Genomic DNA, 14,045 nt, shown 5'->3' with positions numbered 1-14,045 from the left:
CAGGTTCCTGGGTCACATTCACACCCTTCTCATCCCAGATCTTTCAGGATGGGACCCAAGAGTTGCATGTGTGATAAAGACAATTGTGACACTGTTAGGTGAAGAATCCCTGCATTACCTCTTGCTGCCTTTTGGAAGCAAGGCTGTGTGTGCTGTAAGTACCTTTTTATATAGGTCGTGAGACTGGAAAAAGCTCTGTAGAGTAGTGCCTTATAAACTTTTGCTACTATCAGAATCTCCCACAGGGCTTGTTAGAAGTCAGGTCACTGGGTCCCACCATCAGAGGTTCTGACAGCAGGTCTGGGGGAGGTGGAACAGGTACTTCAATCAAGTTCTCAGTGGTCCTGATGCTGCAGCCCCATGAAACACTCGGCATAGCACTGACCTGGACTGAAGGGGCTCACATCTCTAAGATGTGAGTCAGCTCCTGTGGATCACAGGCTGTGGTTGAGCATGGATTTATGAACCAGCTGCTGGGACTGTCCCAGACCACACCATAAAGGACACTACTACTGAAGGGCCGACTGCAGGAGGTCCATGTGTTACCCTGCAGACAGCCTCTGCTCTCCCCTCCTCTATCCCATTGGCAAGACTAGGTATTAAGCAATCCTTTCTGAGCTTCTACTTCTTGGTCAACGTTCTTTTATTGTGCTTTAAAACTCCCTGCGGATTATTTTCTGTCTTGTAAAATAACTGTATTTTGTATGGAGAAGGGCAGATGGTGGCTATGAGACAGTTTCAGATGTTGAAGAAAATGCATTGCATGTCACAAAATAGAAGGGAAAACAAGAAGAAGCTGAATAAATACTTTAGGAAAATCGTAAATGTGAAAACATAAAATGTAGAAGGCAACAGAACTAGGCAGAGACTTGTTTTGGTGCCACACAAATGATTTTATTTTGAACCAGGAAGCAATAGCAATGAAGAGAAGAGTCTGGACTAAGGGCTTGGCAGTGTGACTCAAGTACCAGCAACTGAATTTGTCCTGGTACAAAGAAGCATAAAGGAAAATGACTTCTCATCTCCAACTAAGCTCATCCAGGCCACAATGCTTATCAGTGACCCTCATTTCCACAGGCACGGGGTTGGACTGCTTTACAGATTTAAGATTTTTGTAAGTATTTTAAAAATAGTTTTGAAAGTGAAGGAACCATTGTAGTAAGCAAGTTTCTACACTGGCTTCCCCCACCCCCACTTAAAAAGCCATCAACCAAGTGTCTGAACTAGGACACAAGTGACATTATGGGCCAGGTAACTCTTTGTGGTGAGGGGCTGCGCTGTGCACTGCAGGATGTTTAATGCCATCCCTGACCTCTACCCATTAGATGCCAGTAGCAACATGTCCCCAAGTTGTGACAACCCAAACTGACTCCAGACATGGCCAAATGTCTCCTGGTGTGGGGTGGGGGTTAAAATCAAGCCCTGGATGAGAAGCACTATTTTCAAAAAATGCCCCCAGCTGCCATCATTGTCTTTGTATGCCTTTTAGTGTCAACTTCGCAACTATGTGAGCACGCAGGCACGTGTCTCTGCAGGCATTTGCAAATGTGCCTGGAGCTGAGGTGGAATTCCACACTGAATGGTGGGCAGCAGTTCAGTTCCTCAGGAAGTCAAGGTCAATATATCAGTACCACAATAAAAACCTGTCTGTATCCAGGCCATTTCCTCTTCTCCAGCAGAAACCACCAACAGTACTTGCAGTCAAGTTTGAAGTCACTTTTTAAAGCTGGAAAGAAAATCTTCACCTAGGCTCACTCTCAGCTTAATACGCCATTTAGATTCCTACTTGAATGATTTGGCCAGGAACTTTCAACTTTGGATCCAGATTTCTTTCTTTCTATCCACTAGGAAGAGAGGTGCCATGTTTCAGGGTTCTGTTCTGAGGACTGGCTACATGATTTGCAGGGCCTAGTGCAAAGTGAAAATGCAGGCCCCTTGTTCAAACATCATTAAGAATTTCATGACGGTAACAGCAGAGCATGAAACCAAGCTTGAGGTCCTTCTGAGCCCAGAGTTCTGGGTAACTCAGCCATTCCTACGCCCATGATGACAGCCCACGCAGCCTTGGTGAGCGTCCCATCAGTTTTGTTGTATCAATTTATTTGGTACTGCCGCCTCTTTCGCCCCATGTGGAAATGCTTCCTGTGAAGTGAAGACTTCAAAAAAAATAAAATACTGTGACCCCAATCCATTTAAAGACAATGCACAATTATACTGCAGCAAAGGTTTACAGCAGGTATTTTTAGACTTTCAAAAAAACCCACATGGAAATCTCTTCTACATCATTACAGTAATTAAGGTAAACACTGTGGCCTTTCACCATATACATATTTTCCTGTAAATACGACAACCTGGAAACAGTAACTGCTACATCCACAATGTTTTTAAGTTAGCAAAGAGTGAGACTTCCACAACAAAATTATAACATAATCTGTCTTGTCCTTAGAAAAATAGCCAAAACAAACCTTAACCAGCTTTCGGTGAAAATCTGGGTAGTAACACCTTTATACTGAAAAACATTACACTCATGGAAATAGTGTCCTTCTAATAAATGCTTCTGTTAACATCGTAAGGCAAACTGTAGCATTTATTGGTACCTGGAGACCATGATTTTAAGAACTCAGAAACCGAGTTTTAGACCCTTTTATTTAGAACCTGTAAGTGTACAAAGTGCATTAAAATATCCATTATCCAGTTACCTAAAATGTATGTAAATATTACTGAGACAACCCTTTTAGTTTATTCAGGGAAGGCAAATACATATTGTTTTTATATTGTTAAAAAAACATTAAGTTTCCAGAGAATGATTAACGTTTTTCCATTGAGGTGTCTATTTTTAGATGTGAAATTGTCTTAAGTAGGTATCAAAATATGCATCTGGGTATAAATAATATAGTAAATATATAGAATCTATCCGTTAAGAAAAAGGACAGGAAAAGAGAAAAACATAGAAAGCTGGCTTGGTGTTCCTTGAAGTTAAGATTGGCAATCACATCACCACTGGCCCTGTGATGCATAAACAATGGGTTTACTGACTTATTTCAGGGAAGCAATAGGTTGATTTAGTTAGAAACAATAATCACTAAAAACAATGCCTAAATCTACTAGCCTGTTCGGTCAATGGCTGACCTAGTAGCCCAGATAAACATTTCAGCAATTGAAACCATTTATACAGGTCACATCCTTTGTCAAGGTGAATCCACACCAACGTCCCAGTCCAAAGACCAGCCAAGAAAGCCTTAATTTGGGGACCATTAAAATGTGTCAGATCAGCATGCAAAGAATCCCATCTGACATTTCATTAGCAGGTTCTATTAGCAGGTTCCTGCATGGGAATAGTGAGTTTGAATTTTTTTCTTTTTTGGTCTTACAACTCTATGGTAAGCTATACTATAATATAGAGGGACTTCTACATCTTTCAAAATGTGTTTAATAAATGTCTGTTTATAACAACTTTGAGGCATGCATACTAGTGAATAGTACTTTATGCAATGTCCCTTGTCATTCCTAACTCATAAATAGTAAGTGATTTTTGGTAGCTTATATTTGGATGTGGTTGGAGTGATGGGGGGGTATGTGTTAATGTCCCAGAGAGCAAAACAATCCAAGGTGGGGCTGCCATTTGGACTGCACATGTTTATTTCCTCAGGCCCAGAGACAAAAGAAAAATGATTTGGGTGAGGGGGGAAAAGGGACAACTATTAAATGTAATGAAGAAATTTCACAGATCTAATAAAAAACTATTAAAAGGATGGGTGAAATAGACTATAGCATAAAACAGCATACTACTTCTGATAAAAGACAAATCAGCCCGAATTCTTTAATAACCTGCAGGATTCGGAGTGACTATTTTCAATTGCAATCTCATTCATAATGTTAGCCCAAAATTCTTAGCCCTAGAGAACATAGGGCCAAAGGTTTCCAAACCTTTCTCCCAAGCTTTTCCCATCAGCTATAGGAAGGAAATTAAAAATTGAGCAGTGGCTAAGTCTGAGGTCCAAATTCAGTTCTTTGCATTCTCTCTCTCTCTCTCTCTCTCTCAACGCTCCATGCTCACGGATCCAATACAAGTTTTTGACATCACAGCTAAAACACTTCAAATTAATCCAGAGTGAGAAACCCTGTTTACTTTCCTACTAGGTTCGAAATGACTTTTTGTTTTAAAAATAGTTGCATATTCTGTTATGCACTGTTGAAGTGACAAGATCTCACAAGGGCTCAGTATGAAATAGAAGGTGAATAAACCCACAAATCTAAAAAAGGTTTTTTTTTTTCTTTGCAAGCCCACAAACCATGATGAAATAAAAGTTGTAAAGAGTTGGCAAACTTACGGGCCTCTTAATGTGCAAAACCAAGAAATTCCTAAGAGTTGTAATTCTGATTATGCTTCTTTTATAAATAATCTATAGGTTTCCCTCTAAATACAAAAAATCAAAGTACTTATTAAAGCCTGTACTTAATACAAAACACAGTAAAAGGAACGAAATCTCCCATTTTGAGCCCTATCTTAACTGATTTCTGGACACTTTGGGGGAGATTTAATCACACTCTCTCGAAGCCTGTTTTCTCGGTCCCCGAAACAGTGGCCTGAAACTTGTTGTTCTCCAGAAAGCAGCTCCACGGGGCCTGATGCTCAAGGCAGCTGCTCTGTACAGTCCAGGTGGTCTGGGATAGGAAGACCAGTTATGATCGTCAGACACTTGTTCCACACGGTGAAGGTGGGGCACACAGGCTGCGCAAACACCACATCAAAGGTGTACAGGTGGATGGAGTTCAAAGCATCATAAAAAGCGATGGAGCCGTTGTCATAGTCCAGGAGGATGCCGACGCGCCGGAGGTGGGGGGCTGGCTCAATGGGGACTTCCTTGCTGTTATGTCTCACCACCCAGTTATTGTTGCAACGGCAGAGGGCCCAAGAAGCAGAGTTCTTCCCAATCCATTCGTGCTTCGGAGCTGATTTGTAAGCAAGGCCAATGGCATACCTGCAGAGACAAAACAGCCATGCTAAAAGCAATGAGCCACCGCACACATGTGGGTCAAATGTGTTCTGTGGTCCACAGGACATGAAAACATGACCCTCTCTTGTCCTTGATCATTCCCTTTAAGTAAAAGTTTGGCAAGATCCCCAACACCTGTGTTCCTCATCTTCTTCCTTCCCAGACGCAGAGTGGGCGGTAAGGGACCAGGGTGCTTGCCCACAGTCCTGCTTCTAGTTCAAACACTGCAAGAGAATGTGAACTTCGTGCTTTGCTGCCATAAGCCGTATGTGAATAGTGGGCACTAGAACTGTGGCTGGTGAGACTGAGAACTTAACTTCAAATGTACAACTACCCCTGACTTAGGATGGTTGGACCTAACGCTTTTTCAATTTTACAATGGTATGAAAGCCATACACACTGAGCAAACACCATCCTTTCAATTTTGCTCTTTTCCTGGGTTTGTGATATACAGTTCAGTCCTCTCTCCCAGGCAGAGAGGAAAACAACTAGTACTGTACAGTGTACTGTATTAAAAAGTTACACAAGCTATCCAACCCTTTATTATAAAGTAGGCTTTGTGTTCCTAATGTAAGCACTCTGAGAATGTTAAGGCAGGCTAGGCTAAAGTGCGATGTATGGTAGGTTAGGTGTGGTAAATGCATTTTCCACTTAAGACATTTTCAATTTGCCGTGAGATTATCAGGACCTAACCCCATCGTAAGTGGAGTAGCACCTGTATTTAATTTCAATTAAGTTTGATTATTTAAATAGCCACATATGAATCGTGGCTGCTATACTGGACAGCATTAACTTCAGGCTTGTCCTTCTGACCTTTAAATTTTTCAGTTAATACCGTATCTGTCATTTTCCATGACTTTGGTTGCACCTTGCCAAAGGCAAGTGGGGAGGATAATTTCCATTTATGAAGATAAGTCCCCTGTTATCACTCAGTTTCGATGTCTCATCTATAGGACAGGGACTATGATAGTCTCCATCTCCCAGGCAGGGTTATTTTAAAGAGTAAGAGAAAAATGCATTTTAAAGCCTGGCCACAAGGCCTGACACACAAATATTCAGTAACTATTTTTTATTATTATTGTCTGATATACATTAAAGGAAGTACCAGAATAAGAATTTAAGTCTACCATGATCAAAAAGCAAAATTTAAATGACATTCCATAATGCCTTCCCTCACCAGAAATTGTGCAATTCATCACTGCTGAGTAATTCTGATTATATTTCCTACATTTAAATTTTTTTTAATCTCTGAGCAGATATCCAGTTATTCTAAATATTTTCACACTACTCAAAAATAAAATCTTAAGAACCCTCTTCTACAATGCTCTAACCTTCTTAATCTCTTTGTCCTACAATACTGAAAACATTTCGCAGCTATTAAGATAAGCAAAACACATCATTCTTAATAAAGACTGAATGGCTTACAGTTTACCTTTGAATATGTTGGAGCAGAAACCAGTGTAATTGGATACTGACATATGGTGCCTTCCCAAGTACAGGAGAAAAACTTCATAGGTTTTTGTTAAAATGACATGCCCTTAAAAATCACATATTGGGTATAAAATACAATCACTTTGAGTGGTGTGTTAAAAAGGAAAATTAATATAACATGCTATAATTGAATTCAAAAAGAAGGAATGGGTCATCCATTAAACCAGTGTGCCAGCCCATCTGTTGTCAACCCAGCATGCTCCCTTCCTTTTTGTCAATCCTCTCCTCCTCACAGAGAGAATTCAACGTTGCATCTCCCAGAATCCCCTTTTCTGTAAAAACCTAGGTTAGGTTCTGTTATTGCCATGCCCTTGTACAAGATTCCGAACTTGTAAAAGATGGGGAAACAGTTTTCCAGTGGCACACAGTGGACGTGAGGTTTGTGGAAATGTGAGGTTAGCCCCTGCCAACACCTGCTTTGGCTGTGGCCCCATGCACAAGAACATAGACCAGTGGGTCTTTTGCTCCCAGCCCTGTCAAAAGTCCTGTATGCTTCTGGCTCCCTTTCTCTATGGAGGTCCTTGATTGACTCCTGTTTATCTGTGGAGTCCTACCAATACACTTTGGAAAGGTTTGCATTTTGCAATTTAAAGTCTCTCCCTCCAGAGACACTCCTTCCATTTTTTGGATAATTTGGGACTTGGATTTGCATCACAAAATAACCACATCTGAATTGTTTCCTTCTTGTTGCTACAAACCATTTTTTAAATTAATTTTTTAAAAATAACTCTGTTTAGTTCCCATTTGAACCTAAGTGAACCCTAGGAAGTAGCTACAGCAGCGACGGCTGACTTCATTTAGCCAAAGGAAGTATAGAGAAAGTTAAAACTAAGAGCAAAATTCAGAAATCTCATGCTGCCCCCTTGACTTCTGGTCTAGTAATGCTTGCACAAACCCATTATTATTGCTTTAGTTAACACCATTCCATGAAATACCAAGTGCACTTTAACAGCATTCAAGAGCGAGAAAATAGCCAAGTGTGTAGTCCATTAAGCGAAGGAAAATACCATTATATTACCATCAATCTGTAAAACGATGTACATATTTTCATTGAGTTTGAAAGGTGCGGGCAGAATGTAATGTTCCATTAAGTTATGCAGTGAAACATGGAGAGTTCAAAAAATATAAAAATTACGTTTCTTAGAGCAATGTTAACATGTGCTATTGCATGGATCGTAATGTACATGTTAATTTAAAGTCAGGACCATATTTCATGAAAAAATACATATGTCGTTAGCTGTTGCAAACCAAGGTGTCACAGGCATTTAATCATAGGGGGCACCCCTTCCTTGCTAATACCTCTGAGGAAATATGGAACTACTTTCTACATGAAAGATTTTCTGAAGTTGACACAATCAGGTTTGCAAAGATCCAAAGTGTGCCAATTAATCTCATAGAATTTCTTTTCCCTCTCAGGAGTTAGTTTTGACATCTGGAGGTAATGCTGATCTGTGTTTATATAACTGAAGTGGCCTGATGGAATTTCCCGCACCATTCGTCAATGGCAATGAGCTCATAACGATCAGGTATCATTTATCATAAATAATTATTAATGGGGTTATAATCATTTAGACACTGGAGTCCATTCCAGATAAATATAGCATATTAATTAACTAGAAACGTTTGCTTTTTTTGCACATGCGTTTATTGTATTTTTCTTGGTGCTTTTATCTTGCCCCAGTGCAAGTTGCAAATGCCAGTCTAGACCAAGCCTAAAAGGGTCGAGGGCTTCACGATGTTGAAACAGGAAAACGTCCCAGGCAAAGAGGATCATGAGGGTAACAACAGATGAAAACCTACATGCTCAGTCAATATGGGTACCATTATTGGGAGAGAAGGGGCACCCAAGCTTACAATTTCACTTCTTAGATTTGGGTCAGCTTCTTTACACTGCATTACGTGCATAGATTTGAATCAAAAGGTCTTTTTAAGAAATAAGTGTTTTACCATGCTTGCATTGAAGGAAACACTGTTATAATACTCATCATCTTTAAGTTGAGTGTTGATTTTATTTTATTTAATTTTTTTGCAGTACTGGGGTTTGACCTCAGAGCCTACACTTTGAGGTACTCCACCAGCCCTTTTTTGTGAAGGATTTTTTCAAGATAGGTTCTTATGAACTGTTTGCCCCGGCTGGCTTCGAACCACAATCCTCTTGACCTCTGCCTCCGGAATAGCTAAGATTACAGGCGTGAGCCACCAGTGCCCAGTGATTTTATTTTTAAATCAAAAATTGAGGTATCACTTACTAAGTATTGTATGGTAAGCCCTAAAGAATAATTATCACATTTCAAAAACACATTGCCCTTTTGTGAATAGCAGCACAGCATGGTGGTTAAGAGTGGGGATTTCCGAACTACCCCTCAGGGGTTAGCTCTGGCCCTCTCTCTGCTCTTAGAAATGAAGCTCCATGGGTACTCAGCCATGCCCGTTTTTGTACGTGCTGTCTGTGGCTTCTTTCCCGCTACAACAGCCGAGTTGAGTAGTTGGGACAAAAAATTGGCCTGCAAAACCAGGACATTAATTTTCTGGCCCTTTTCCAGTTGCTGTTTGTAGACTCTGGGTGAAGAGCTTGACTCCTGATTGCAGACTTCTGACTCTCCCACCTGTGAGTTTTGTGACCTTGGGCACATGCCTCAGTCACCTCACCTGTAAAATCGGAAAATATCAGCACCTACCTGTGTAGGGCTGCTACAATGGATAAATGGGTTACTATCTGCAAAGTGCTTTGCCCAGTAACTTTCCTGGCCCATAACTGTGCCATATGAGGGCTTGTTAAATAAAAATAAAATCAATAGTAGGCAAGCATTTGTGAGACAAATGGCCAAAGCAAGGGGCAAAGTTTGTGCCCGTGGATTAGTGATGGTCAACTTTGCAGGGTTAACTAACTCCAGTGTACAGTGACCTTGACCTTAGTCTTAGAGAACTTGGTGGGTTAAAGTCATGGGCTGAAGGTGATGGACCTGTGGAAATTATTCTCGGCCTATGACTGTTGCTTCACTCCACCTACACAGCTCTCCGTACTAATGGGCCCAGACTTGAATCTTGAATTACAAACATACAAGGCAACAGGAATAAGGTTTTCTTGTGTGTGTGTGTGTGTGTGTGTGTGTGTGTGGTACTGGGGTTTGAACTCAGGGCCTTGTACTTGCTAGGCAAGTGCACTACCACTTGAGCCATGTCCCCAACCCTTTTTGCTTTAGTTTTTATTTTTCAGGTAGGGTCTTGCATTTTTGCCCGAGGCTGGCCTCAGACTGCGATCCTCCTACCTCCACCTCCCTGTAGTTCCTCCTACTTCCACCTCCCTGTAGTTGGAATTACAGGCACAAACCACCACACCAACCTGTTTTTTGAGGTAAGGTCTTGCTAACTTACTTTTGCCTGGACTGGCCTTGAACCACAACCCTCCCATCTCAGCCTCCCAAGTAGCTTGGATTACAGATGTGTACCACCATGCCCGGCTTAGAAATAAGTTTTTTAAAAAAATGATGAGAAGTGATGTTTCATAGTAAGAATCAGCAGGGTTTTTCTCTAAAGGGCCAGAAAGTAAATATTTTTTGGCTCTGTGGATCACCCAGTTCTGTTTTAACTGCTTAAGCTGCAGTTGTTGGTCCAAAGGCAGCCATAAAGGCTGGTGAAAAAAAAGAGAAAAACAAAACAACCCAAACCAAAGGCAGCCATAAGCAACAGGTAAAGGAATAGGCACGGCTATGTCCCCATAACACTTGGTTTATAAAAGCAGGCCTTGGGCTGTAGCTTGTGCACCTTATTTAAAGCATGAAAGAGCAGTATTTGCATACAATAACTCTTTTAGGTGGTACCAAAACTCTACCTTATCTCCAATTCTTGCTGTAAGTAAAAAAATGGATGAACTTTCAACAAGTTATTTTTCTTATTGGCTGAATGGTGGATTAGATGATTGCTCGGCAAACACTCACTCTCTCTTCCCACCTCCATGGGAGAAAAAGACTTCCCTGTACCACTGGTTTTGGACTGGCCATATTGCTTTGGCTAGTAAGAATTCAGTAGATCTGACGCAAGCAGTGGCTTTGAAATGTACTTGCCCTGTTGGATTCCTTGAGAAGAACAATGCCTGGGTGGCCACATAAACGAGGAGGAACGAAGAGGCACAGAACAAACCTAAACCCTACCTACATCTTAAAGTAAAGCCCAGTTGAGATTATTCCTGATTAGTTAACCTACAGATAGGAGTATTAGTTAGCAATAATAAATGGTTGTTGTTTGAAGCCATTGAGTTTTGGGGTGTTAGTTATATAGCATTATTTTAGCAATAGCTGATTAATACAGGCTTTTTGCATTTGATTTTGGTACAGATTGATACTCTGACACAGTACACAATGAGATGTGCCTTTTTATAACAGGAGGACAATAGATATAAGTTGCCTACCATGTGCTTCCACTTATGACCACTTCCCAGTAATGACGGCCACTATCAATGAACACATTTCCAGCCACTCCATAGCTCCCCTGGCTGGTGAAGCGCTCAGGCGTGTGACTCTTTTTGGATGATGACTCATCACGTTCTACTGTCAGGTTATCGTGGGACACCTTCAGTTTTCGATGAGCAGATTTAGGATCCAGTTTAAATGGTTGGCCTGAAAACAAGTTCACAAAACAAAAAGAGAAAGTGGAGAAGTGCTGTTCATTTGAACATGACCAAGGGCATATTAGATTTAGAAGACTGGAGAGAACAATCCTTCCTATCATGAAGCAGTATCATATATATATACATATATATATATATATGTAGTAATTTAAGCTTTATAAACAACTTTTAAAGATATTTGCTTACAGTTCTCATGACATTCAAAATATAGTTAGGGAGCAACAACTCTCGGAATCATGGGACATGTCAGTGTCTTCATGACCTTCCAGTCTGTTGGTTCTAAGTCAGGGGTCTACTGGTGCCATACTATTTAACAACAGCATGAGCAAGGATCAGCCAGAACACATGACATGAGCTATCTTTGAGGATTTCGGCACAGGTATATATTGGCCAGACAGCATCCTGAAAAGGAGGAGAAAATGAAGACTATTTCCTACCAAAACTATGTTCATGCAGGCCTAAAAGATATGCATCTCAATAGACTTCAGACCAGAAACTAAACTTATCAGGATTTCAGGTCTTAGCATGAGATTGTTAAAAATTAAAGCAATTACTCTCAGGGGCTTAGAACAACTACAAAACTGTAAAATTTTCAGCTCACAAAATCAGAAAAAAAAAAGATGATAGTAACATCTAGGTTTTCTACTCTTGACCTTCTTCATGTATATAAAATAAATAAGGCCTTCTATTTCATTATTCACATTTGTATTTTGAAGAGTTAACTGTGAAAATCTTGACAGAGTCATACCTGAATATTTTGTTGTAGCTGTTACTTCTTTGACAATTCAATCTTGGCTTTCATTACGGCCTGTCATTCATTCAACACCACACAGGGTGCAAGGCATTTAAAGGCAGGAAACGAGTTACAACTTGGTGGCAATACCAGTGTCCAAGCTCCACAGCCACTGTTGCATTTGTAGATCTGTTCTGCCCAGTATGCAGCTCCCAAATGATCACAGCAAAAAGTTTAGTACATCTGACTGTGACAATACAAGGCTGGGGACTGAGAAATGAACCCAGCAGACGCTGGGCAGTGAATATTTTGTCATGTGGGTAAGCTAAAGGATTTTTCAGCTGCTGCTTGGATATAAACCTTACATCAACACCTCGAAAATTCTTTTAGATCAGTGACCAGCACACTTTTTCTACAAGGGCCAGACAGTAAACATTTTCAGCTATGCATAACATAATTTCTTTTGTGACTATTCAACTTTGTCATTGTAGTGAGGAACCAGCCACAGACAGCAGACAAATGAAGGGGTATGGCTGTGTGCCAATAAAACTTTATTTATAAAAAAAAAAAAGGCAGCCAGATTTGGTACCTGAGCTCTAGTTTGCTTATCCTTGTTTTAGATTTCTTTCCATATCAAAGAAAAGCTTCAAAGGAAGGAGCTAAGAAAACCCTCAAGTGCTAAGCAGGGAGTGAGTATTCTCAGAGATTATAAAACCTACTGGATTACATGTGTAGTTTTAATTTTGGCTTATCTCATAAAATAAAAAATGTCCTCTGGGGTGATCATGCCAACAACTGTGAAGGATAAGCTATGGACTAAGACAAGAGAAGTAGAAAGGATAGCTTTTCTTAAAATATTTTCAATTTGTAAAGATGAAAGACAAATGTGAGTAAAAATAATTGGACAGCAGTGGGCAGAGGAGGAAGAAATTTCAACATGGCACTGATCATTTAGGAACACCCAGTGCTGCTTGGCCTCCTGACAGTGAGGAATAGCAGAAATGTTGTAGCCATGATGAAGATCACACTTGTAATGGTGAGACTCTCACTCTGAGCCACTCCCACACACAGCAGGGTCCTGCTAGCTTCAGTGGGGCACAAGTCCCATGTTCTCGCTGAATGAATTCTGCCTGTGCTTCATATGTGTTTCCCAAACCACCACCCACACTTCCCAAATTCTAGACTTTTGCTTTAATGGAGACAGATTAGTTCAAGGAGGAAATTAATGGGTACTTTACCAAAGAATTTAATTCATCAGAACATTTGCATAGTCCATGACCTTATTCTGGCCACTATTATCTTGCTGGGGCAACTCTTGGAATAATCTCCTGACCCTTTGCTCAGCTATCAGTCTCCTTTCATTGTAATCCACTGACCACATAATAGTGCAAAAAGTTTTATTTGATACAAATTCTCATTCTGCCTCTCTTATTTAGACTCTTCAAGCTTGTTCCTATCAACCACTGCTCTCCAAAGAGACTCACTAGCATGGCCTATGGTGGTTCACATTCTCTTTCTTAATTTTTTTTTTTTTGGCAGTACTAAGGTTTGAACTCAGGGCCTCACGCTTGCTAAGCAGGCACTCTACCACTTGAGCCACTCTGCCAGTCCTTTTTTTATATTGGGTATTTTCAAGATAGGGTCTCTGGAGCTACTTGCCTGGGCTAGCCTCAAACCACAGTTTTCCTGACATGTCTCTGGAGTAGCTAGGATTACAGGCGGTGCCTGGCTTTTTGTTTTTTTCTTTCTTTCTTTCTTTTTTTGAGACAAGGTCTCCCTATGTAGTCCAGACTGACCAGGAACTCATGATTCTCCTGCCTCTGCCTCCTAAATGTTGGGATAACAGATGTGTGCCAACACGTTCAGCCTCCCCATATGGTTTTGTCTCCAGCTTCCTGGCTGGTCATCCTCCCTACCTAAGCCACACTTTGTCCACAGAGATCAAGTTTCTGTTCCACAAATATAATCTCCTTGTCTTTGGACTTTGTACATGCCGTTCCCTCTGCACAGAACACTAACTCCTCCTCATACCCCTTAATCAACCTCACCTCGAAAAACCCCAAGACTGCGCAGAGGCACCACCCTTTGTAAATCCAGCATCCTCTCAGTTACTATTATTGTAGATTTCACAAACTGAATGGTAACTAGAGTAAACATGCTTTGGTTCCCAACAGTTTACAAAGTCCTCAAGAGAAGC

General features: G+C 40.7%; 1 protein-coding gene across 4 annotated transcripts in view; it reads right to left on the bottom strand.

Moving 5' to 3' along the window:
- Window positions 1-869: 869 nt before the first annotated feature.
- Mid1 (midline 1) overlaps window positions 870-14,045 on the bottom strand; it is a 328,176-nt gene continuing 315,000 nt past the window's right edge. For all 4 annotated transcript variants that reach the window (XM_074064164.1, XM_074064163.1, XM_074064166.1 and 1 more), the window contains exons 9-10: window positions 10,897-11,104; window positions 870-4,982 (exon numbers count right to left, since the gene is read on the bottom strand). In XM_074064164.1, coding sequence (XP_073920265.1) covers window positions 4,634-4,982; window positions 10,897-11,104 — 557 coding nt within the window. In that variant the 3' untranslated portion in view covers window positions 870-4,633. The remainder of the gene's footprint in view (window positions 4,983-10,896; window positions 11,105-14,045) is intronic.

This window comes from Castor canadensis, chromosome X (assembly GCF_047511655.1).
Source record: "Castor canadensis chromosome X, mCasCan1.hap1v2, whole genome shotgun sequence".
In the NCBI taxonomy this organism is placed as follows: Eukaryota; Metazoa; Chordata; class Mammalia; order Rodentia; family Castoridae; genus Castor; species Castor canadensis.
This window is presented reverse-complemented; position numbering and strand designations above follow the sequence as displayed.